The 26942-nt window shown below is 41.0% G+C and overlaps 1 protein-coding gene across 1 annotated transcript; it reads left to right on the top strand.

Moving 5' to 3' along the window:
- The first annotated feature begins 9651 nt into the window (after positions 1-9651).
- On the top strand, positions 9652-23965 carry LOC121700456. The gene is made up of 8 exons (XM_042083409.1): positions 9652-9901; positions 9934-11098; positions 12246-12370; positions 18720-18851; positions 19238-19352; positions 20691-20809; positions 21516-21717; positions 23514-23965. The coding sequence occupies exons 2-8, from the start codon at positions 10897-10899 to the stop codon at positions 23627-23629; spliced, it is 1011 nt and encodes a 336-aa protein (XP_041939343.1). The 5' UTR covers positions 9652-9901; positions 9934-10896; the 3' UTR covers positions 23630-23965.
- Positions 23966-26942: the final 2977 nt, after the last annotated feature.

The raw sequence follows: 26942 nt of genomic DNA, 5'->3' as shown, positions 1-26942 counted from the left end.
CCAAGATATCTAACAAATGTCACTCATCTTGCCATGATCAATTTGGCACAGCAGTCGTAGGATTTGTAACACTTTACTCTTTTCCCCAGCCATCAAAACAAAAAAATCTGCTTGTAGGCTTTGATATATGTTGATCTTTTATGCTACGAGATGTGCCTATCTGCTCCGTGCGGCTGCAGCAGTTCAGCCGATATGAATGAGGACTCAAGTCTCAAAGTTACAGTAGCCTATGCTATCTGCCAAATCGTCACTCATGTCACTGTGTCACATCAATCATAGGATTTGTTACAATTTACTTCTTTTCCCGCCGTCAGGACCTACAATTCTAAACATTATAGCCTCCGAAATCACGAGACAGAGTAACAGGCAAAGAGATAATGTCTTCTGCACCGAAACGCCGCAGGTTTAGTCTGGCCGAGACGGTTTTGATGTGCACTGATCCATCTCAGGTGCTGGAAGAAGATCTTCCCATATTGGATGGCAATGACACTGATGTAAGTTGTAAATGTAATGTCGGCAATAAAAGAATATGACCGTAAACAAAATATGTCAGTGATCGCTAAGTTGATTGCTAAGTTTAGCGCTAACTTTCTAACGTTGAACACTAAGACTAGTTACTGTAACACTTCAACAAGTGCAGTGCGGCGCTGGGATGTCTTTTACCTTTTTGCAGAAAAATTCAGAAAACATGAAATTTCTTCATTCCTGTCTTCTAATCTGCTAGATCCATACAAGACATTGGCATAGATTTGGCATTACTTCCATACGTTGTTAGCTAGCTCACTATGGCAGTCATCAGAGTAGGCTAATCCATATCGAGTGACAACAAAACTTCTGAATGGATGTCAATTGGTTACGTCAGGGGTGTTCACCTTTGACCTAGATTTTGTTGCGAGAGCTGGATGGATGGATAGATAGATAGATAGATAGATAGATAGATAGATTTATTATTATTATTATTATTATTATTATTATTATTATTATAACAGACTGTAGATAGGGCTAATATTGAATCCGAACAGACTTTTGGTGTGCAACTTTCATTGTCAGATCAATCTGTCGGATGTGTCAGATCACAGCTCTCAAGGTGAGGAGGACAATGAAGTAGGAGAGGCTATGCGAGAAGAGGAAGAGGTAATGATGGAGAGAGAAGAGGCGGAGGAGGCAGGTGAAGCAGTGGAGGAAGAAGTGGAGACCAGAGTGAGAGCCAGGGCAGAGTATAGAAGAGGTCGAGGGATAGGAGGAAGAGGAGGAGGAGGGAGAGGAGGAGGAGGAGGAGGGAGAGGAAGAAGAGGAGGAAGCTTGGGAGTGAGAGGGAGAAACAGTGGGAGAAGGAGACAGAGAGGAAGGGTACAAACACACGACGATCCACCATGGTCTGAATCTATCCCAGTTCCCTCCATCCAGCCTTGTATGGTTGATCCTGGCCCCAGATGTATCTTGACCAACGTGCTGGATATCTTGTGGCAGATGGTTGGGGTGTTATTCATCTCAAATCTAGTGCAGTTTACAAATATGTATGCTGCATCCAGCAATCCCCCCGCCACGTGGTACGATACAACAGAGGAGGAGATGAGGGCCTTCATTGGTTTCAATATCCTCATGGGTATCCATCGTTTACCCTGCCTCGCCGACTTCTGGAGCTCTGATCCATGTGTCAGAGTGCCATATATCGCTGACCGGATATCTCGCAACCGTTTTGAATTAATTTGCCAATTTTTTCAGTGCAGTTCACAAGGAGAGGATACAGATAAGCTGGCAAAAGTTAGGCCATTTATACAAGTGCTACAAGAAAATTTCCCAAAACTGCTTGTGCCCTGGTCTGCGCTGTCTGTGGACGAAGCGATGATTAAATTTGATGGGAGACTGCGTTGGAAACAATATATGCCGAAAAAACCAGTGAAATGGGGCATAAAGTTATGGTGCCTTTGTGACTCTTTGACAGGTTATTGTCTCGCCTTCAATGTCTACACGGGAAAAGATGACGTACAGGGAAAAGGTTTGGCCTACCGAGTAGTTATGCATCTGCTTAGAGGATATTTGGACAAGCACTATCATGTCTATGCAGATAATTTTTTTTCTTCCATTCCCTTGGTGAGAGACTTGCTTGATCATAACACCTACTATTGTGGCACCATCAGAAAGACCTCCAAAGGCTTTCCAACGCAAATCACGGAACCAAAATTAATGATAGGGGAGAGCAGAAAAGTGGGAAGGGATGGGATGATGGTATTGAGGTGGATGGACAAAAGGGATGTGTATATAGTTTCAAGCAATCATGCAGGCAGAGACCAAATGAAGCAAAGATCCAAGTTTAATGCTAATCTAATCTCTTGCCCAGAAGCGGTCCTTGATTACAACAGGAAAATGGGAGGGGTTGACCATCTAGACCAGTTTCGAAGCTACTACAATGTTGGGCGAACTGGAAAGAAATGGTGGAAGTACCTGTTCTGGGGACTGTTTGACATAGCAATTATAAATGCATATATTGTGTGGCAGCTTCAGCTCAGGCCACTTCCTAAGGGCAGGAAAACCGTGCATGCCCTATGTGATGATTTTTTTGGCAGGAAGCGGGGTGTCCAGGGCATCAATACCCTGGGTATCGACTTTGTAGTGAGTAGGAATTTAAAAGAAGGCCACTCACTTGTGCGCTTTGAGGGCAGGAAAAAGGGATGTGTAAGCTGCATTAGAGCAGGGCGCCGCACCAATAGTGGGCGGTGCATTGAAACTTCGTTTGGCTGCTCAACTTGTTCTGCGCCATTGTGCAAAATGCCACCATGTTTTCATGAATTTCATGGTATGTTATAGTTTATTGAATAGTTAATGAAATGTAATCTGTTAGGTTTGTGTTGCTTCGGTCTAATTAATATAATACTGTTATAATAATAAAAATATATATATAAATAGATAATGAGGTTTATTATAATAACAATACCTTTATTATTATTATTATTATTTTAGTAGTAGTAGTAGTAGTAGTAATTGCAGTAGTAGTAGTTGTAGTAGTATTTATATTACTATTATTTTATTGTGTTGTATCAATGTAATGGTCTCTTGTCACTAATAATATTGGCCTATTCTAACTGCTGTAATGTTCTGAAATGGTAGTCGCTAAATGAAAATGACAAAATTCCATCTGCTGCTCTTTGCAGACTAGATAAAAAAAATATTAACCCCTGAACTACTCAACAGTTTCATATTTTTTGCAATGTAATACTTAAGTTGGTCTATCATATATTTTTAGATGATATTTTAAGATTGAAAAGCTTCTCTTTTAGTCTTTTAGTTGTCATCATATCACAATTTCTATCATTTCATTCAGATCAATGGCAGTCTATGGAAATTGTGCATACATAATTGGCAATGAATTATATATCATTTAAAAAAGCAGTTTCTGACCTTTAATATGAATGTAACTTGCATTTGACACTTTGCCTTACTTTTTAAGTTATTTTTCATTATTTAAAATATTACTGAAATTGCCTTTTTTTCCTGGAACTTCCAGGAATCAGAGGCATTGTTGTAACATTCTATTGGGGTATAGAGGGTTAAGACTTTTAACTGTTCAGCCATTGTAACTGTTACTTATCATCAACTATGACTCCTACCCACTGTAGCTAGTTAGCTAAGTTAGCTAAGTCACATGGTTAGCATAGTTAGCATGTTAGCATGCTAGTTAGCATTTTTAGCAAAACTGCTAAAAATGATTAGCTAAGTTAGCTAAGTCACATGGTTAGCATAGTTAGCATGCTAGCATGTTAGCATGCTAGTTAGCATTTTTAGCAAAACTGCTTAAAATGATTAGCTAAGTTAGCTAAGTCACATGGTTAGCATAGTTAGCATGCTAGCATGTTAGCATGCTAGTTAGCATTTTTAGCAAAACTGCTAAAAATGATTAGCTAAGTTAGCTAAGTCACATGGTTAGCATAGTTAGCATGCTAGCGCTAGCATGTTAGCATGCTAGTTAGCATTTTTAGCAAAACTACTAAAAACGATTAGCTAAGTCACATGGTTAGCATAGTTAGCATGCTAGCATGTTAGCATGCTAGTTAACATAGTTAGCATAACTGCTAAAAACAATTAGCTAAGTTAGCTAAGTAACGTGGTTAGCATAGTTAGCATGTTAGCATGCTAGTTAGCATTTTTAGCAAAACTGCTTAAAATGATTAGCTAAGTTAGCTAAGTCACATGGTTAGCATAGTTAGCATGCTAGCATGTTAACATGCTAGTTAACATAGTTAGCATAACTGCTAAAAACAATTAGCTAAGTTAGCTAAGTAACGTGGTTAGCATAGTTAGCATGCTAGCATGTTAGCATGCTAGTTAGCATTTTTAGCAAAACTGCTTAAAATGATTAGCTAAGTCACATGGTTAGCATAGTTAGCATGATAGCATGTTAGCATGCTAGTTAGCATTTTAAGCAAAACTACTTATAATGATTAGCTAAGTTAGCTAAGTCACATGGTTAGCAAAGTTGGCATGTTAGCATGCTAGTTAGCATTTTTAGCAAAACTGCTAAAAATGATTAGCTAAGTTAGCTAAGTCACATGGTTAGCATACTTAGCATTTTAACATTGTTAGCATGCTAGTTAGCATACTTGGTTAACATTATTATCTTTGTTAACATAGTTAGCATAACTGCTAGCAAACATTAGAGCCATTCCAAGTGTCAGTTATCGTCAACTATCTACCTAAATAATTTAACCATTTAAACTATCCACTTATTTAACTGTTCAGTCATTCCAACTATATTAAACCTCATCTACCTAGCAACCAATATAGTTTGCTTTTACTCTGTATGATATTTTACATCATATTTTTGCATTTTCATGCACTGTATTTCCTTCAGGAAATGCTTTTCTAGTTCTTATTTTTCTTCTTCTAACGCGTTTAATGCAGCTTCAACCGTTAAACGTAGAAACTTCATTCAAACTTTGTTACGTAGGTCTTACTTAGGACAATTGGGCTATGTATTTTTCAACTTTGTAACTTTTATACTTTTTAAACTATTAATTAAAAACTATCAAAATTTCCCCATTGACTTAACATTATGATTATGACATCACAATACGGCCGTTAAGCAATTAGAATCCTATGGCAGGTGTTCGGGCCACCTGGACCAACTGCCAGTCTCAGGCTTTAAGCATACAAACTGGCCCTATTAAGACTACACATCCTGTTCAACTGCTTCCTCTGCCAAAAACTGTTTCAAAATAAAAGTCCTCACTATAATATTTTACTGTTAAACAATTTAACCCTTTAAACTACTGAACTTTTTAACTGTTCAGCCATTGTAACTGTTACTTGTCATCAACTATGACTCCTACCCACTGTAGCTAGTTAGCTAAGTTAGCTAAGTAGCATGGTTAGCATAGTTAGCATGTTAGCATGCTAATTAGCATTTTTAGCAAAACTGCTTAAAATGATTAGCTACGTTAGCTAAGTCACATGGTTAGCATAGTTAGCATGCTAGCATGTTAGCATGCTAGTTAGCATTTTTAGCAAAACTGCTAAAAATGATTAGCTAAGTTAGCTAAGTCACATGGTTAATATAGTTAGCATGTTAGCATGCTAGTTAGCATTTTTAGCAAAACTGCTTAAAATGATTAGCTAAGTAACATGGTTAGCATAGTTAGCATGTTAGTTAGCATTTTTAGCAAAACTGCTTAAAATGATTAGCTAAGTTAGCTAAGTCACATGGTTAGCATGCTAGTTAGCATTTTTAGCAAAACTGCTTAAAATGATGAGCTAAGTCAGCTAAGTAACATGGTTAACATACTTAGCATTTTAACATTGTTAGCATGCTAGTTAGCATAGTAACTTGGTTAACATTATTATCTTTGTTAACATAGTTAGCATAACTGCTAGCAAACATTAGAGCCATTCCAAGTGTCAGTTATCGTCAACTATCTACCTAAATAATTTAACCATTTAAAGTATCCACTTATTTAACCGTTCAATCATTCCACCTATATTAAACCTTATCTACCAAGTAAATCATTTACCTATATAAACTATCCACCTATTTAACTGTTCAGTCATTCCAACTATATTAAACCTCATCTACCTAGCAACCAATATAGTTTGTTTTTACTCTGTATGATATTTGACAACATATTGTTTGCATTTTCATGCACTGTATTTCCTTCAGGAAATGCTTTTCTAGTTATTATTCTTCTTCTAACGCACTTAATGCAGCTTCAACCGTTTAACGTAGAAACTTCATTCAAACTATGTTACTTAGGTCTTACTTATGACATGTGGGCTTTGTATTTTTCACCTTTGTAACTTTTATACTTTTTAAACTATTAATTAAAAACAAATCAAAATTTCCCCATTGACTTAACATTATGATTATGACATCACAATACGGCCGTTAAGCAATTAGAATCCTATGGCAGGTGTTCGGGCCACCTGGACCAACTGCCAGTCTCAGGCTTTAAGCATACAAACTGGCCCTATTAAGACTACACATCCTGTTCAACTGCTTCCTCTGCCTAAAACTGTTTCAAAATAAAAGTCCTCACTACAATATTTCACTGTTAAACAATTTAACCCTTTAAACTACTGAACTTTTTAACTGTTCAGCCATTGTAACTGTTACTTGTCATCAACTATGACTCCTACCCACTGTAGCTAGTTAGCTAAGTTAGCTAAGTCACATGGTTAGCATAGTTAGCATGTTAGCATGCTAGTTAGCATTTTTAGCAAAACTGCTAAAAACGATTAGCTAAGTCAGCTAAGTCACATGGTTAGCATAGTTAGCATGCTAGCATGTTAGCATGCTAGTTAGCATTTTTAGCAAAACTGCTTAAAATGATTAGCTAAGTTAGCTAAGTCATATGGTTAGCATAGTTAGCATGTTAGCATGCTAGTTAGCATTTTTAGCAAAACTGCTTAAAATGATTAGCTAAGTCATATGGTTAGCATAGTTAGCATGCTAGCATATTAGCATGCTAGTTAGCATTTTTAGCAAAACTGCTTAAAATGATTAGCTAAGTTAGCTAAGTCACATGGTTAGCATAGTTAGCATGCTAGCATTTTAGCATGTTAGTTAGCATAGTAACTTGGTTAACATTATTATCTTTGTTAACATAGTTAGCATAACTGCTAGCAAACATTAGAGCCATTCCAAGTGTCAGTTATCGTCAACTATCTACCTAAATAATTTAACCATTTAAACTATCCACCTATTTAACTGTTCAGTCATTCCAACTATATTAAACCTCATCTACTTAGCAACCAATATAGTTTGTTTTTACTCTGTATGATATTTTACATCATATTTTTGCATTTTCATGCACTATATTTCCTTCAGGAAATGCTTTTCTAGTTATTCTTCTTCTTCTAACGCACTTAATGCAGCTTCAACCGTTTAACGTAGAAACTTCATTCAAACTATGTTACGTAGGTCTTACTTATGACATGTGGGCTTTGTATTTTTCATCTTTGTAACTTTTATACTTTTTAAACTATTAATTAAAAACTAATCAAAATTTCCCCATTGACTTAACATTAATGATTATGACCTCACAATACGGCCGTTAAGCAATTAGAATCCTATGGCAGGTGTTCGGGCCACCTGGATCAACTGCCAGTCTCAGGCTTTAAGCATACAAACTGGCCCTATTAAGACTACACATCCTGTTCAACTGCTTCCTCTGCCAAAAACTGTTTCAAAATAAAAGTCCTCACTACAATATTTCACTGTTAAACAATTCAACCCTTTAAACTACTGAACTTGTTTAACAGTGAAATATTGTAGTGAGGACTTTTATTTTGAAACAGTTAAAAATTCAACCCTTTAAACTACTGAACTTTTTAACTGTTCAGCCATTGTAACTGTTACTTGTCATCAACTATGACTCCTACCCACTGTAGCTAGTTAGCTAAGTTAGCTAAGTCACATGGTTAACATAGTTAACATGCTAGCATGTTAGCATGCTAGTTAACATTTTTAGCAAAACTGCTAAAAATGATTAGCTAAGTTAGCTAAGTAACATGGTTAGCATAGTTAGTATGCTAGCATGTTAGCATGCTAGTTAGCATTTTTAGCAAAACTGCTAAAAATGATTAGCTAAGTTAGCTAAGTAACATGGTTAGCATAGTTAGCATGCTAGTTAGCATTTTTAGCAAAACTGCTAAAAACGATTAGCTATGTTAGCTAAGTAATGTGGTTAGCATAGTTAGCATGCTAGCATGTTAGCATGCTAGTTAACATTTTTAGCAAAACTGCTTGAAGTGATTAGCTAAGTTAGCTAAGTCACATGGTTAGCATGGTTAGCATGCTAGTTAGCATAACTGCTAAAAACGATTAGCTATGTTAGCTAAGTAATGTGGTTAGCATAGTTAGCATGTTAGCATGCTACTTAACATTTTTAGCAAAACTGCTAAAAATGATTAGCTAAGTTAGCTAAGTAACGTGGTTAGCATAGTTTGCATGCTAGCATGTTAGCATGCTAGTTAGCATAGTAACTTTGTTAATATTATTATCTTTGTTAACATAGTTAGCATAACTGCTAGCAAACATTAGAGCCATTCCAACTGTCAGTTATCGTCAACTATCTACCTACATAATTTAACCATTTAAACTATCCACCTATTTAACTGTTCAGTCATTCCAACTATATTAAACCTTATCTACCAAGCAAATCATTTAACTATATAAACTATCCACCTATTTAACTCAGTCATTCCAACTATATTAAACCTCATCTACCTAGTTCAGTCATTTGAACTATATTAAACCTCATCATGTTGGTTGCCAATTAGCACATCATCTGTTTTAACAATATATTTCACACCATATGTTTTGCATTTTCATGCACTGGTAATTCCCTGGAATTGCGTTTTCTAGTTCTTATTCTTCTTCTAACGCATTTAATGCAGCTTCAACCGTTTAACGTAGAAACTTCATTCAAACTATGTTACGTAGGTCTTACTTAGGACATGGGTGCTATGTATTTTTCAGCTTTGTAAGTTTTATTATTCGATAAGTAGTGTGTCAAATCAATTTGGCTGAAATGTCCATCACCACCATCACCATGACCATGACCACCTTGTGATCCATGCAATAAACAATGTCATAAGCACAAAAAGAAATACTTATCATCATAAAGGCTAGCTTACTTCTCTGTCATGATGTTCTAAATTTCTGTCAGGGACTTCAACACCAGTGCTGTAAAGGTAGTGCTTGTATCCTCTTCTGCCTTTTCCCTGAAACAAAAGACAATTTCAGTATAGATAGAGCTTATAAGATGGCGCAGATAGCCCACACTTAACTTGCCTACTAGTTATCAAGCATTTCTGGTAGCTTTCTCCATTGCTTGGCCTGGTACTTATTACTGCTATTATCCTATATATCATGCCTACTATTTTGTATTAATATCATTACTACTACTACTACTACTAATGTTCTTTTTTTTTCTTTTTCTTTTTCTTCTTCTTCGTATTATTATTATTATTATTATTATGGTAGAAGTAGTAGGACAACTACTAGGCTACCATAATACTACTACTACTAGTACTACTACTACTACTACTAATAATAATAATAATAATAGGCATGTTATTGTTATCGATTATATAATAATAGTAATAATAATAATAACTAGAAAAGCTTTCCCTGAAGGAAATACAGTGCATGCAAAGTTGTCGCTAGGTTGGTTGCTAGGGTAATCATGCTGGTTGCTAAGTTGGTTGGTAAGTTCACATTTTGGAAGCTGTAGCTAGGTTGTAGCTAGGGCAGTTGAGGTGGTTGCTAAGGTGTTGCTAGGGAAACTATAGTGATTACTATGCTATAACAGTGGTTGCTATGGTGTTGCTAGGGTAATTATAGTTGTTATTATGCTATAGAAAGTGGTTGCTAGAATGTTGCTAGGGTACTTCAGGTGGTTGCTAGGTTGTTGCTATGGTACTTAAGATGGTTGCTAGGCTGTTCCTAGGGTAATGAAAGTGGTTGCTATGCTATAAAAAGTGTAAATAGGGAAAGTAGCTGAACGTTATTGACATTGGGAGAAATAGAGAGAGAGAGAGAAAGTGAAGAAAAAGAAGGGAAAAAAAGTTGGGATGAGAAGTGAGCTATCCAGTTGAATGGAGAGAGACACAGAAAAGAGGTTCCATTGAAGTTTCTGCAGGCAGTCAGTGAGAGAGCACAGGTGCAGTCGATTACATTCTAATTCCTTAATAGGCTATTATGATGTAATAAGGCCAATGTTAAGTCTATGGAGATTTTTAAGTTTAGTTTTTATCAAAGATTCTTGAGCGGGCTCTGTTCTAGAATCTTTGGTTTTTATTCAATATCTCAAAAAGTAAAAGTTGTAGACATATGAACATTTTGTTCAAGAGCAACATGTCACAGTTTGAACCAAGTTTCTACACTAAGCGGTTCAAGCCAAATTAGGGCCTGGAAGAATAATAACAAAATATAATGATAAGTCGGAAGAAGCCAATGGAATAACAATGCAGTGCATTTGCATGCACTGTAATACTACTACTACTACTAATAATAATAATAATATCAATATTAATAATAATAAGCTAACAAAAACATCAATAATTTAAACAAATGATACCGCTTACCTTCTTGTGTCTGTATGCTGTTGTCCTTGGTATTTTCTTCTCCTTATCCAATAAGTAGGATTTGTACTTTGATCGTAAAGGTGGCATATTTGAGCAAATATTGTTGACCAGTGCACAGATCAAGATTGAAGGATCAAGACTAATATGAATGGACCCACGGACCCAAGGACCCACAACCAATCAGTGTGCGCAGCTGCATCCAATCAGTTTGTAGAAGTTTGGGCGGCCACACCATGTAGCTAAATACATTGACGATTAATATTTGAAATTCATCAGTCAGATGGGAACAGAGTAAGGTTAACTTCAGTTAGCACAATGTATGGGTTGTTTTATTTCGTAGACGGGTCCGTTATTGTAGATAATACATCTATTATTCAGGATGCATATAGAAATGTAGACATTACAGTCAAACGCAAGGAGGACCTCCAGTCCAAGCATGGCTGGATAGAGGTGATTTTGCCTGCTAGACGCAGGCAAGATCCAAAGCCGGTTGCAGCCAAACTGCTCTTCTTGTCAGGTAAGTTCTAAAACACAAATATTCTGGAAATATTCTGAAACAGTCGTTGTAACAGTAATTTACCGGCTACTGTCATGTAAATTAACGTAACTGATAATGAACTGGTTGAAACATAGACAGTATATAAAGTTCATTCAGTGTATGGGTTGAAAGTTGCTAGCCGGCAATGTTAACGTTAGCTAATGCCAGATTGCTAACTATGAAAATAGTGGAAGTTGATGTAACATTAGGCTTGTCATGATGCAAAATGATCTCTTCAAATACAGTTCTGATATCTGACGCATTGATAGGATATATGAGGCAGTTACATTAGGATAAGCTGGGCTTCAAGTACTTTAGTGTGATTATTAACAAGTCCTCCTGTAGAGAACGCTCCAACATCAGCTTTTACAGACCCATACTGTTAGAGATGGCTTATCTCCTTGCCTATCAGTTCTAGTGAAAGTTTAGTGGTATTGTGGAATTTGTCCTCGCTGTGGAGCATGTCCGTTTATTGAAAATTCGGATAATTGGTTAAGTCAAAGGAGAAATGTGCAATGTAGAGAGGGATTGACTCCTGCCATATGGTACGTCGTAACTGAAGCGTTCCGTTCGCGTAGCGTCTGCTGCAACAATTAGCTGCCACTTTAATCAATGTAAGTAGCTACACCAGACGTGATAGTGGCGCATACGTTGGGAAAAAAGTCATGGGTTTCTTCAGGTCCCTTTCCACAGATGTATAGAATCAAGCACCTTAATTATCAATGCAGACTGCATGGTGCTTCATTAATAAACCTGTGGAAAGGGACCTGAACCCATGAATAGACCGGTCTTTAAAATGGATTTTACGCGTTGGAAACGGAACGCTTCAGTTACGCGCCTGGTGTAGCTCATACCTAAGGCCATAATGTGTTATTTAGAAATGACTGAAATGTGGACATTAAATGGCCAATACTGATAAAATTAATAAAATACAAATGAAGTAAATAACAGTGACATTCCTATCTTGAAATTAATAAAAGGTCACACTGAATTTATATGTTATTTGTTTCCTGTTAGGTTAATTGTGAACCGTAATGTTTGTAATTCTGAATGTAATTGAATGTTCTTGCATTTACAATGAACTCTGTGTATGAAGTAATTAAAAGTAAATAATTGGTCTTCACAGGAAACTACAACGACTTAGTCGAGAAGCGTATTGCTTTCCTCCAGGGAGAGGATTTATGGTCTTCCTTTGGTGAGTCCAGCAAAACGATTTGCCAGGAGAAGAGGGTGATGAAGCAAGGAATGACCGTAAGCTTGATTTCTAACAGTAATGGAGCATTGGGAATCTAGTTCACAGATAATAATGCTGTGGCATCATATAATGTGTTTGCCAATGAGAGTTACATTGTGAATTTTTACAGATTTTCCAAGCTGGGTGCACAAATGTTTAGCAGGTTAAGCCAGCAAATATAAATGTAAAATTCTAAATATTACTTAGAAGACAGTGAAACAAGTCAAGTTAGCTTTTTTGTAATTCCAGGCATGTTAAGTCAAGATTCAGTCTCCTGTTACAAATACTATCAGAGTGATGGATGGATGGATGGAGGTGGATTCTTGGAAAGTGTGGTGTAGACGCTATATAAAGAACTGCACTATTAAAGCTCTTTAAAAATTCCGTGAGTTTTCTGATCTCTGTTTATCGAGGTCACCCAGTACTGTTGGTACAAAACAAAATGAAAACAACCTGTTTTGCCTAGCTCAAGTTATTACAACCAGCAGCTTACAAACAGTTGTTGTCATGAGCTCTCTCTCTGCCTGGTAACACGTGCTGATTGAAGTCTGATGACCTCCACCTGTTCCTGCTCTGCTCTGCCTCACCCTCGTTACCTACCAGCTGCACTGCATTCACCACTCATCATGCCCTCTATATAAAGCCTTGCTTTTCAGTCCACACTTGTCAGATCGTCTGCAACCAGCACCAGTTACCTGCCTGTTTATTGAAAACGCCTCTGACTCTTTGCCTGTGATCCCGGACCCGCTCGACTACTTCTGTGTTCTCCAGCCCCGGTAATCTTGACCTGCCTTCCGTCCCTCTTCTACGAATACCGCCTAGTCCTTGACTGTACTGCTGCTTCGTTTCAATTGCAGTTGTGTGTGTGTTTCCCCCAGGACTTCCCGGATCATCCAGCTCCTGCCTTCGCTGTTCGGCTACTGGGGGAACACACACACGCAGACTCTTGGAACTCCTGTACCCCCCCCGGAACCCCTGAAACCCCCAACCCTTAAATAAACTTTTGAACGTGACGCAATTGTGGTCCTCGTCCTGTTTGGTGTCTGACAGTACGATCTGACCAAACATGGACCCAGCGCACGGTCGAACCAGCATGGAAACCGACGAACCAGAACCACCCACCGCCATGCAACGCCTGGAAGAGACAGAGAGAGAGGTAAACCGCAACACTGCTGACATTGCCTCCCTACTTCAAGCCGGCTTGAGCCAGCGTCAGCAGTTCCAGCAGCAACAGCAACAACTTGCAATGATCATTCAACTTCTCACCAACCTTTCTCCTCTGCCTGCTCCCACCGGCCCAGCCCCAGCCAGCCTGCTCACCGGCCCAGCACCCGAGTCTCCTGCCCAGTCCACTGCTACCGTGGCTGCCGGAGCCCCAGAACCCAGGATCGGCAATCCAGAGCGGTTCAGCGGCGACCCAACCCAGGTACGGGCGTTCCTGACGAGCTGCCGTGTCCAGTTTACCCTGCAACCCAGGACTTTTGCCACTGAAGGGGCGAGGGTCGGTTACGTGATCACTCACCTGACGGGCCGAGCTCGACTCTGGGGAACGGCGGAGTTCGAGCGCCAGACCCCAGCATGTGCAACCTTCAACCTATTCGCAGAGGAGATGCTCAAGGTATTCGATTTGGAATCCACAATAGCCGAGGCATCTCGGATCCTGATGAGTATTCGCCAAGGCAGAAGGACTGTTGCGGATTACTCCATCGACTTTCGAACCGTGGCAAGTCGGAGCTCCTGGAACATGGAAGCATTGGTGGATGCTTTCCTCCACAGCCTGGCGGACTACATAAAGGACGAGCTGGTTTCCCATGATCAACCCCCCACTCTTGATGAAGCCATTGCTCTGGCTGTCCGCATCGACCGCAGGATCCTGGCCCGCCGTCATGAGAGAGGGCGCCAGAGTCCATCCACCAGCACACGGAGTGTCCCAACTGCCCTTCTGTCCGCACCTGCCACACCATCTAGCCAGCCGGACCAGTCTGAACCGATGGAGATCGGCCGCACCTCCCTAACCCCTGCAGAGCGCCAGCGACGCATCACCTCCAACTTGTGCCTGTACTGTGGTGGTGATGGTCATCGAGTCGCCACCTGTCCAGCAAAAGCCGGAGCTCACCAGATGTAGGAGGAATCCGGATGAGCTCAATGAACATTCAGCCCTCCATCAGCCGTAAACCCCTCATCCAAGTCTGTCTTCACCTGTCTGATTCCACCCACACCCTGGCAGCCCTGGTGGACTCTGGCGCAGAAGCAAACATTATTGACACAGGACTTGCTCGTCAGCTGGGCTTGGAAAGCCATCGCTTGTCCACTCCTGTTCCAGCCCGGGCCCTGGACGGTCACGCAATTGGCACAGTTACCAGCATCACAGCCCCCATCTCAATGATGGTGTCAGGAAACCACCGAGAGACCATCCGCTTCCACCTGCTCAGCTCTCCAGGCCAACCCCTAATCCTGGGCTACCCTTGGCTCCGTCTCCACAATCCTCACCTCGATTGGGCCTCCGGAACTGTGAAAGAGTGGGGAAATGCCTGCCACCTGACCTGTTTGCGTGCTGCCTCGCTGCCCCCCGGCTCAGTACCCCCCAGCATTGCCCACGACATTTCTAATGTCCCTGAATGTTACCATGGCCTCCGAGAGGTGTTCAACAAGACCAAAGCCACATCTCTGCCCCCACACCGTCCGTACGACTGTGCCATTGATCTCCTCCCTGGGACTGCTCCACCCAAAGGTCACCTCTACTCACTATCCCCTCCTGAAAGAAAAACTATGGAGGATTACATCAGGGACTCCCTGGCAGCTGGACTCATCCGCCCGTCTTCCTCTCCTGCTGGTGCCGGGTTCTTCTTTGTGGGAAAGAAAGATGGTTCTCTTCGCCCCTGCATTGATTATCGAGGTCTGAATGATGTCACAGTGAAGAACCGGTACCCTCTGCCTTTACTCACCTCTGCTTTTGAATTGCTCCAGGGATCCACTATTTTCACCAAACTGGACCTTAGAAATGCTTACCACCTAGTGCGAGTAAGGGAGGGTGACGAGTGGAAGACAGCATTCAACACCCACACCGGCCATTATGAGTACCTGGTAATGCCATTTGGCCTCACCAACGCCCCAGCGGTATTCCAGGCGCTGGTGAATGATGTGCTGCGGGACATGCTGAATAAATTCGTCTTCGTGTACCTGGACGACATCTTAATTTTCTCCAGAACTCTGTCCGAACACACCCGTCATGTCCAGCTGGTTCTTCGACGGCTCCTGGAGAACTCTCTCTATGTCAAGGCGGAGAAATGCGAGTTCCATGCTCAGACTGTGTCATTCCTGGGATACATCGTCGCTGAAGGCAATATCCAGATGGACCCCGCAAAGGTCTCGGCAGTTACCTCCTGGCCAGTTCCGGGGAATAGGAAGAAGCTGCAGCAATTCCTCGGTTTTGCCAATTTCTACCGGAAATTCATCCGGAACTACAGCTCCGTCGCCGCTCCCCTCACAGCTCTGACCAGCATCAAACACCCCTTTTCCTGGACCCCAGAGGCCAACACAGCCTTTCATACCCTCAAGGCCCGGTTCACCACTGCCCCCATCCTCCAGATGCCGGATTCAGACCGGCAGTTCGTTGTCGAGGTGGATGCCTCAGACGTGGGAGTCGGGGCCATACTCTCTCAACGGGCAGAGGAGGACAACAAGTTGCACCCCTGTGCATTTTTCTCTCGCCGGCTTTCACCTGCAGAGCGCAATTATGATGTTGGAAACCGTGAGCTGTTGGCTGTCAAGCTTGCCCTGGAGGAGTGGCGTCACTGGCTGGAGGGGTCCACAGTTCCGTTCCTGGTCTGGACCGATCACAAAAACCTCGAATACATCCGCAATGCCAAACGTCTTAACCCCAGACAGTCCCGCTGGGCCTTGTTTTTCACCAGATTCAACTTCACCCTGTCATACCGCCCAGGTTCTCGGAACACCAAGCCGGACGCTCTCTCCCGTCAGTTTCATAAGGATGACGCCCCTTCCCAGGAACCTGCATCAATTCTGCCCGATCCCTGCGTCGTAGCTGCCCTGACCTGGGATATCGAGGAGGAAATTCAAGAGGCCCTCCGTGACCATCCCAGTCCCAGTGCATGCCCAGACGGTCGTCTCTTCGTCCCAGATAATTTGAGGTCCCGGGTCATACAGTGGGGACACAACTCCCGCCTTGCCTGCCACCCGGGCTCCGCCCGCACCTGCCATCTCCTTGCCCAGCGCTTTTGGTGGTCGTCTTTGAGAAGGGATGTCCGAGAATTCGTCCGTGCCTGCCCCACCTGCAATCAGAACAAGTCCTCCACTCGGCCCCCCGCTGGTTTACTCCAGCCCTTGCCTGTGCCCACACGACCCTGGTCCCACGTCTCCTTGGACTTTGTAACTGGCCTCCCACCATCAGGTGGGATGACTGTCATTCTCACTGTGGTTGACCGGTTTAGCAAGATGGCACACTTCATTCCCCTCCCTAAACTGCCATCTGCCAGAGAGACTGCCCAGGCTGTTCTTGATCATGTCTTCCGTCTACACGGGCTGCCCAGGGATGTTGTCTCTGACCGAGGCCCGCAATTTACCTCTACATTCTGGAAGGAGTTCTGCCGTCTTCTAGGGGCCACAGTGAGTCTCACCTCCGGGTTCCACCCCCAGTCCAATGGTCAATCCGAGCGGGCAAACCAGGAGCTGGAGAAGGCGCTGCGGTGCATGGTTTCTCGCAAACCCCAGGCTTGGGCACAACAACTGATGTGGATAGAGTATGCTCACAACTCCCTCACCTGCTCTGCCACTGGTATGTCACCTTTCCAGTGTGTGTATGGCTACCAGCCCCCCCTGTTCCCCAGCCAGGAAGGAGATGTGTCCTGCCCGTCTGCCCTCGCCTATGCCCGCCGTTGCCGTCGTACCTGGTCACAAGCTCGTGCCACGCTACTCAAGTCAGCTGTCAGCTATGCCACTGGGGCTAACCGCCGAAGATCGCCGGCACCCGCCTACCGTGTTGGCCAGAAGGTGTGGCTGTCAGCCAAGGATCTCCCACTGCGGGTGGAATCGCGTAAACTGGCACCTCGATTCCTCGGCCCGTTCCCTATCCAGAGGGTCATCAGCCCAACCGCAGTCCGGCTCCAGTTGCCAACCTCCATGAGGGTGCACCCTACTTTCCATGTTTCGAAAGTCAAGCCGACGCATGAAAGCCCGCTGGTCCCCGTGCTGCTTCCTCCTCCTCCTCCTCGCCTCGTTGACGGTGGGCTGGTGTACACCGTTCGACGCCTGCTTCGGTCCAGACGGCGAGGTAGGGGCCTCCAGTATCTCGTCGACTGGGAGGGCTATGGACCTGAGGAGAGAACCTGGGTGCCAGCCAGTCGGATTGTGGACCGGACACTCATCGCCGACTTCCACCGTCTGCATCCTGATCAACCTGCAATCCGTAGGGGCCGCCCCAGAGGGGTCCCTAACCGTCCTGCCCGCCCGGCTTCCTGTCATGTGCCTGACCCTGACCCTGTCTCGGTACCTGTCCCGTCTTCTGTCCACGACCCTCCAGCTCCCTCCGAGGATGAGGATGTTCACTCGGACCGCTCGGAGGAATTCTAGCCCTCCACCGGCTCCCCTCCGCCCTCCCGACGTGGTGTCACTCTTGGGGACTTCTGGGGCCGTCCCTTAGGGGGGGGGTTCTGTCATGAGCTCTCTCTCTGCCTGGTAACACGTGCTGATTGAAGTCTGATGACCTCCACCTGTTCCTGCTCTGCTCTGCCTCACCCTCGTTACCTACCAGCTGCACTGCATTCACCACTCATCATGCCCTCTATATAAAGCCTTGCTTTTCAGTCCACACTTGTCAGATCGTCTGCAACCAGCACCAGTTACCTGCCTGTTTATTGAAAACGCCTCTGACTCTTTGCCTGTGATCCCGGACCCGCTCGACTACTTCTGTGTTCTCCAGCCCCGGTAATCTTGACCTGCCTTCCGTCCCTCTTCTACGAATACCGCCTAGTCCTTGACTGTACTGCTGCTTCGTTTCAATTGCAGTTGTGTGTGTGTTTCCCCCAGGACTTCCCGGATCATCCAGCTCCTGCCTTCGCTGTTCGGCTACTGGGGGAACACACACACGCAGACTCTTGGAACTCCTGTACCCCCCCCGGAACCCCTGAAACCCCCAACCCTTAAATAAACTTTTGAACGTGACGCAATTGTGGTCCTCGTCCTGTTTGGTGTCTGACAGTTGTTTTCGTTGTGTTTCGAACTAACAGTACTTGGTGACTTCGAGAAACGGAGATCTTTCTGAAATCTCGCCAGATTTCCCCTTCAAAGCCTGGTGGTTTGTGTGGAAATTTTCAAAATCATTCTCTTAAACACAATGTACGTTGTCAGTCTGGTTCACAGATGGCCAAAATGGGCGAGGAGCTGAAGAGGGACCTAAAGCGGCAACGTACAACATTACTGGAGTCTGATTCTGATGAGACCTGTTGCGACCTATTTGATCCTCCTAAAAAACGTAAATCGGTATGTTTAAAAATGTAACCGGCTACATCAAATAATGAGCAGTGTTCCCCAGAGAATTATCAGAGTCCACCACCATCAGTGGTGGATTATAGCCTATTGGTGCTGACATGCATGCAATAACACACTTTGCGCTTGCATTGAGTTATGTCCCAATATCAAAGTCAAAACACAATCTACAAACCTATGCCCTTGGTGCTCAGGGTAAAGCTCTATGTGATATAGCAAAACTGCATTTTTGTGCAAATGAGTTACTATTCAACACTGCATGAATGTTGATTTATACACATACACTCACACCATGACAATTGTGCTTTGGCATGTGAATGATTAGGAGTGTATAGCTGTCCTTTTTGTTTAAGGTAATTTAGTTGATGTTTTCTGCATAGGTGGTTGTGAACAGTGATGATGAGGAGGACGGCATCCCTCAGGAGTCTCAGCGGCCAGGGGCAGTGCCTGCCGTTTTTGTCGAGATGGACGAGGAAACTGCACAGGCTCTGAAAGGTGGGTGGGTGCATAATATGTATGCTAATGATGCCAGCATCATCTCTGCCACCACCTGGACCCTCCTGTACACCTGTAGCCATAGTGAATGAGGTCATGAAATGAATTCAAGACATGCATCCCACTGTTAATTTGATTTCACATGCATGTCACGCGTTATGTCTTAGTATACAGACCCGACTTCCCACAAATTGGAAATTAATCCACGGCCTTTTTTGCCGTCATTGTCTACTGTTAATACTTCTTGTTTGAATTTACTGATTGAGCAATATGGCACAACTGATAGTGGGGTTGGTAGGGATATAACCACAAGGCCTCTGGCAGACTGCCGCAGGTAACCACAGCCGTGGGTATCTGTACCAACACCATGACCGCAAGTGCCATATTGCTTTTATACATCAGTTCCACTTACATCACGTTTAAGATATCAAATTGTGTTTTCAATAATTTATGTAGATCTGCTGTAAATGTACTTGCCAAAATACATTAATACAAATATATTTCCATGCAAGATTGGTTATATCTGATTATTAGCTTAACTGCTTGCTTTAGTAGTTGTGGTTAGCCCAACATTGTTTATTCAATGGCCATTCATCTCCCGCGTCCAAAAGTAAAATATTCTTGAACTCTAGGCGGCTGCTCTAAGATCTTTCTATACTGAAATCAGTATATTGTTAGCCTGGAAAATCCAGACCCTGGTAATCTAGAAAGATTAAGGGTCTGGGCAAGAGCAATGTAAAGGCCCAACTCGAGTGGCGGCAACAAGCATGCATTCAAAAATCTCACTGCACGCAATTGGATAACACTAGAACATGTTTACTCTGAATGATTTCGGACAATCGGATAACACTATGACCAATGTGTACTGTCCTTCAACGTTGCAGCCCTGTCTTCATCAGTTTAGCTGGTTCCCCGGAATGTTGGGGTAAAAGTAACGTGCATCATTGCTCATTGTCAGAGTGTCTCGCAGAGACAATTCCATTGTGCTCTCGCGTGAACTGTAGATTTCCAGGGTAGTATATTGTACCATTTCATTCATGATATTGTACATCATGGAATTATTATTTTTTACTGTCAGGTAAAGTCATGGAAAAGTAATGGAATTTCACATTTGACTTATAGTGGGAACCCTGGAGGAACATTGAAGTCAGACATGCATGCTAGCGGTGGAAAGGATGAGTAATGGTCCTCATCCAATCAGAAAAGAAATTAAGTCAAATCAGATCTAGCTGTTGTGAAATGACGTTCATATATGTGCTATTTTCCGACACAATGTGATACTTATTCTTTGTGTCATAATGTGATACTGACCCTTTTTATACTGCATCCTTGTTTTAGAGCTGCCAGAACTGGTGTCATCACTGAAAGCAGTCATAAACAAAATGGCAGATTCATCTATTTCCTCCAGCCAAAGTGACTCACCACGCACTAGCAGTGACACTGGCAGTGAAGACATGGTATGTCCTTAAACCGATCCCTCATCAGCATTGTGCAGGCCCTCCAGGATTTGGTGATCTTGTATGTTCACCAATTCATGCAAATTCAGGGATTTTGCTGCATTTGCGGGTTGTTACTTACTTACTGCCCTTTATGCCTCCTGGCAGCTATTATTTGAGGGTTGTAATATTAAATAAATGTGAAATCTTACACTGCAGAAACGGCTTATCTAACCAAGTGTTATTCATTTTCAAAAGTAAAAACAATGTAGTTATGTATCTTGAATATGTATGTATGTAGTTAGGTATTGTTTTCAGTATAAAAGACTAACCGAGGGCTTTATTGTAAAATCATTTGACTTATTTCAATAGGAGTTTGATTATCGTTATGCAAAAAAGCAAATTTGCCTACCAGTGTGCTAAGCAAATTTGGCTGGCAGAAATAAGTACAATTCTTAAAAGTCAAAATGATATTACGAAAAAGGACGACGTAAGTGTGTTTATAGTGAAAACAATACCAACTAGCTTTTTATTATCTGCTGTGTAGAATTTCTGACTTATTTGCCAATTCTTTCTTATGATTGGGTTCAATGACCTACAAATCATACAAGATGCTGGTATTACTGATTGTGTTAAAACACTTGAAGCCAAGACAGGTGCCAACTTGCCCTATAGATAAGTGTTTGTAATGTACCTTTTTTCTTAATCTGCTTGTGGGTTTTCACAGATATCATTGGGCACCTCGTCAGTGCAAGTGGCAAAACGTCTGTATCAGAGGCTGAGTGGGAGGAGGATGTCCCTCTTCACACAGGAACTGGCCACATTGGTGTTTGGGAGGGAAACTTTGGCTAAGGCAACCCTCACAGGCAAAGGGAAAAAGGGCGAGCTGAAGGAGCAGCTTGACCCAGAAAAAACCAACGCAATTATAGGTACAGTAATGTCATAATTATGAATGCAAATCCATAGTCATGATTAGTGTTGGGCAAGTTACTTTAAAAAGGTAGTTACAGTTACTACTTCTACTACTACTACTACTACAGTTACTACTACTACTACTACTACTTCTTCTTCCAAAAAGTAACAAAATTAGATACTCCGTTACAAATTAGAAAAGTAACTAGTTACTTCCGAAAGTAACGTTTGTGTTACTTTCAAGTAAATTTTTACATGCTCAAATGTGACCCCACCTCCACCCCTCTTTAATGGAACTTAAAATACATGTGCATTGTGCATGTTGAAGTATTTATGATAAATCTGAATATTATAATGAAAAAGACACTTAATACAATATATTATTGACAGAAACAATGTACACAAAACTGTTAATGTGGGACAAATAGCCTTCAATCAAATTCCATGTATGTAGATATTATGTTTATAGTGTATCGATACTATAACACAATACATTTTTTGGAACTTTTAATATTTATTGCCCCTCAAGTATATTGGGCGTCTAGTTCGAAAACGTCTTTCTACACGGTAGGGCTACCCTTCCTCTGTCCTCTGACCTTCTCTCCCTCTGGCCAGTATTTTGGCAATAGTGCCCTGAGTCCGACGCAACCAGATAGCCTAATGGCATATCCTCCACTACATAGCCTACCTGGCTACTAGTTTGTTCAGTTCGGTCTGAGACAAAACGGGTGGTGGGGCCTTAAAATCAAGCTTCAGATGCTTAGGTTTTGTGGCACTGTCTCCTCCATCGGTGGTCTTGGCCACTAATTTTGTGGATTCATGCAACGTAGAAAGATTTTTGAGTATGTTTGAATTATGCTACTTTACACCGACATGGATAGGTACTTTTGCCTAGGGCATAATGTGCGTTTCACGATTACATTTGTTCCTTTCATTTCTTGGAGAGGAAAGTAGGCTGATGGCTAGACTTTAATTTAGAGAAGTCTACTTTTGGATTATTTGAGCTCGCCATAGCCTAGCCTACCTGTCTGTTGTTGACTGCTTAGACGTGCTTCTGTTGCTCGTTGTGTGTCCAAATATGCGTGCTTTCGAACACCCGCCCAACTCTACCACTGATTGGCTTACCATGACATTTTACTCAACCTCAGCCAATTGTCAGCATTTATATACTTGTCTCGTGCACTCATAGACACTACTGCCCACGAACCAAGGAAGAACAGTTAAAGCTGCAGTTGGCAAGTCTGACAGATTGAGGGGACTTAGCCAAAATGTTGAATGTTTACAACTCTCATGCCCCTCCCCCACTACCACGAGCACCCTCTCATCAAGTTTGTGCTCGTCAGTGCGCACCAGACTGTGATTGACAGTCAGATCTCACACAGCCCTGCTCTGATTGGACCAGAAGAACCGGGAGCTGTGGATTTTTGCAAAACAAATAACAAATATCTAGGTGGAGGTAGAATATATATATTTTTTAAACCGGCTGTTTTATGTTCTGTCAGAGTATAGTGTCTGTTTCAGGTATATGATGAAACAAATCTTGCCAACTGCAACTTCAAAGTCCTAACTCAGAGATATATAGCTTCAATAACAGTAACGTGCCTCATTTTTTGCCAGTAACGGTAACGGCGTTATTAAGATGGGAAGAGTAATCAATTAGATTACTCGTTACTGAAAAAAGTAACGCTGTTACACTTAAAAGCCGTTACTCCTAACACTGGTCATGACTAATTGACAACTCCATTATTATCAAGGATTGTATTTCCATATTATTTCATTAATTCATGCCCATGTCTCTTTACTGTTTTCACAGATGCAGTGAGGGAGCGATTCCCCAACACAGAGGTGCCTGAAATTCGTGCCCTTCTACGGAGGAAGTGTAACAATGAAAGCTACAAGGCCATATCCACCTGTAATAATCAGAGTTAGATGTTGTTTAGTTAGAGGTGCTTTTGTATAGGTGGAAGCAGAAACCCGAGCTCTGGAGTAATTGCTTTCACTTCCCACAAACTCGGTTCACATTGCCTATGGTTTAGACACATGCAAATCCTCTCTCTCTCTGTCTTTCTTTATTTCTGTCTTTCTCTCTCTTTCTCTGTTTCTTTCTCTCTCGATCTGTCTTTCACTTTAGAGGATGGTTTATGATTTGAATGCCAGGCTTCATTTTTCTTGTGAGTTGTCAATTTTGTGATCTATAGCACAGAGTGGTGTGTAATTATGTGTCTGTTATTGTTGTGTATTGTATTATCATTCATGAGATCATGATTATCATCGTCCTTTGTTTGAATTATTTATCTTTGTCATGTTTGTGTAATAAAGTTCCCTTTCTGAAATGAAATTTGTAATGTGTTGATGTAATACACGTGAAATGAATTGTAATATAATACACTTCAAGTATAATAGCAACATGTATGCCTAAGTAGAACAAAATGAGAATAAAAGTACAGATGAAATGTACTTCAAACACATTTATTTTATAGAGAATAACATACTAACAGTGCACTAAAAGTATGTGTCTATGATGTTTAGCTTGTAATTGAACTTCACTTTAATTGCATTATCATTGCCATAGTGTGACACTTTAAAAGCACTAAATACAGTAAGGAAGTGCATTTTTAGATTACCTGAAATGTAAAAGAAGCATACTAAAGTTAAATAGTTTATAGTCATTAAAAGTATAATAACAGTATGTGCAAAGTTCACTTAAACTCAACTGTAAGTTGAGCCACAATGCCCTTAAAAGTGTATTTCTATTAGAATGGTAATACAATGTCATTGTACTGTAAGTGTGCTTAATTGCTCATGCATCTGGATTTTCATTAGTGTACTTTAGTGCCCTTGAAGTGTGAGAAAAGTTGTTCCATTTTAGCACACTAATTACACTGAAAGTGTAGTAAAGTTGGTATTAAGTTGAACTTAATACATAATTCAATACACTTAACTACACTTGGATTTTACGAAAAAAGTACAAACTGCACTTAGTACACTTTCAAAAAGTATATTTTTAATAGTTTTTTTTTTACCTGGGTAAACTATCCACCTATTTAACTGTTCAGTCATGCCAACTATATTAAACCTCATCTACCTAGCAACCAATATAGTTTGTTTTTACTCTGTATGATATTTGACATCATATTTTTTGCATTTTCATGCACTGTATTTCCTTCAGGAAATGCTTTTCTAGTTGTATTGTGATGTCATAATCATAATGTTAAGTCAATGGGGAAATTTTGATTAGTTTTTAATTAATAGTTTAAAAAGTATAAAAGTTACAAAGCTGAAAAATACATAGCACCCATGTCCTAAGTAAGACCTACGTAACATAGTTTGAATGAAATTTCTACGTTAAACGGTTGAAGCTGCATTAAGTGCGTTAGAAGAAGAAGCATAAGAATAAGAAGAAGCCTAGGAAGAACAGTACAGTGCATTTTCATGCACTGTAAAAAGCCTTGGAATAACAGTACAGTGCATTTTCATGCACTGTAATAAGAACTAGAAAAGCATTTCCTGAAGGAAATACAGTGCATGAAAATGCAAAAAATATGATGTAAAATATCATACAGAGTAAAAACAAACTATATCGGTTGCTAGGTAGATGAGGTTTAATATAGTTGGAATGACTGAACTAGGTAGATGAGGTTTAATATAGTTGGAATGATTGAACGGTTAAATAGGTGGATAATTTAAATGGTTAAATTATTTAGGTAGATAATTGATGATAACTGACAGTTGGAATGGCTCTAATGTTTGCAAGCAGTTATGCTAACTATGTTAACAAAGATAATAATGTTAACCAAGTTACTATGCTAACTAGCATGCTAACAATGTTAAAATGCTAACTATGCTAACCATGTGACTTAGCTAACCTAGCTAATCATTTTTAGTAGTCATGCTAACTATTCTAACTAGCATGCTAACTATGCTAACCATGTTACTGAGCTAACTTAGCTAATCATTTTTAGTAGTTTTGCTAAAAATGCTAACTAACATGCTAACATGTTGGCATGCTAACTATGCTAACCATGTTACTTAGCTAATCATTTTTAGTAGTTTTGCTAAAAAATGCTAACAATGTTAGCAATGCTAACATGCTAACTATGCTAACCATGCTAACTAGCTACAGTGGGTAGGAGTCATAGTTGATGATAAGTAACAGTTACAATTGCTGAACAGTTAAAAAGTTCAGTAGTTTAAAGGGTTCAATTGTTTAACAGTGAAATATTGTAGTGAGGACTTTTATTTTGAAACAGATTTTGGCAGAGGAAGCAGTTGAACAGGATGTGTAGTCTTAAATAGGGCCAGTTTGTATGCTTAAAGCCTGAGACTGGCAGTTGGTCCAGGTGGCCTGAACACCTGCCATAGGATTCTAAATGCTGTGATGTCATAAAGGCCCAATGTTAAGTCAATGGGGAAATTTTGAGTAGTTTTTAATTAATAGTTTAAAAAGTATAAAAGTTACAAAGGTGAAAAATACAAAGCCCACATGTCATAAGTAAGACCTACGTAACATAGTTTGAATGAAGTTTCTACGTTAAACGGTTGAAGCTGCATTAAGTGCGTTAGAAGAAGAATAATAACTAGAAAAGCATTTCCTTAAGGAAATACAGTGCATGAAAATGCAAAAAATATGATGTAAAATATCATACAGAGTAAAAACAAACTATATTGGTTGCTAGGTAGATAAGGTTTAATATAGTTGGAATGACTGAACAGTTAAATAAGTGGATAGTTTATATAGTTAAATGATTTGCTTGGTAGATAAGGTTTAATATAGTTGGAATGATTGAACGGTTAAATAGGTGGATAATTTAAATGGTTAAATTATTTAGGTAGATAATTGACGATAGCTGACAGTTAGAATGGCTCTAATGTTTGCTAGCAGTTATAATAAGATAATAATGTTAACCAAGTTACTTAACTTAGTTAACTTAGCTAATGTTTTCATATTTAGTAGTTATGCTAACTAGCATGCTAACATGTTAAGTATGCTAACCATGTGACTTAGCTAACTTAGCTAATCATTTTTAGTAGGTATGCTAAGTATTCTAACTAGGATGCTAACATGATAGCATGCTAACTATATTAACCATGTTACTTAGCTAACTTAGCTAATCATTTTTAACAGTTATGCTAACTAGCATGCTAACATGCTAGCATGCTAACTATGCTAACCATGTTACTTAGCTAACTTAGCTAACTAGCTACAGTGGGTAGGAGTCATAGTTGATGACAAGTAACAGTT

The sequence above is a fragment of the Alosa sapidissima genome, chromosome 24 (assembly GCF_018492685.1).
Source record: "Alosa sapidissima isolate fAloSap1 chromosome 24, fAloSap1.pri, whole genome shotgun sequence".
In the NCBI taxonomy this organism is placed as follows: domain Eukaryota; kingdom Metazoa; phylum Chordata; class Actinopteri; order Clupeiformes; family Clupeidae; genus Alosa; species Alosa sapidissima.
This window is presented reverse-complemented; position numbering and strand designations above follow the sequence as displayed.

Bases quoted from the DNA above. Each gene is read 5' to 3' on its own strand.
- LOC121700456 (XM_042083409.1), top strand. From the start codon at position 10,897: ATGTATGGGTTGTTTTATTTCGTAGACGGGTCCGTTATTGTAGATAAT. The intron at 11,099-12,245 runs GTAAGTTCTAAA...TGGTCTTCACAG, and splicing joins CAAACTGCTCTTCTTGTCAG to GAAACTACAACGACTTAGTC. The intron at 21,718-23,513 runs GTACAGTAATGT...CTGTTTTCACAG, and splicing joins AAAAACCAACGCAATTATAG to ATGCAGTGAGGGAGCGATTC.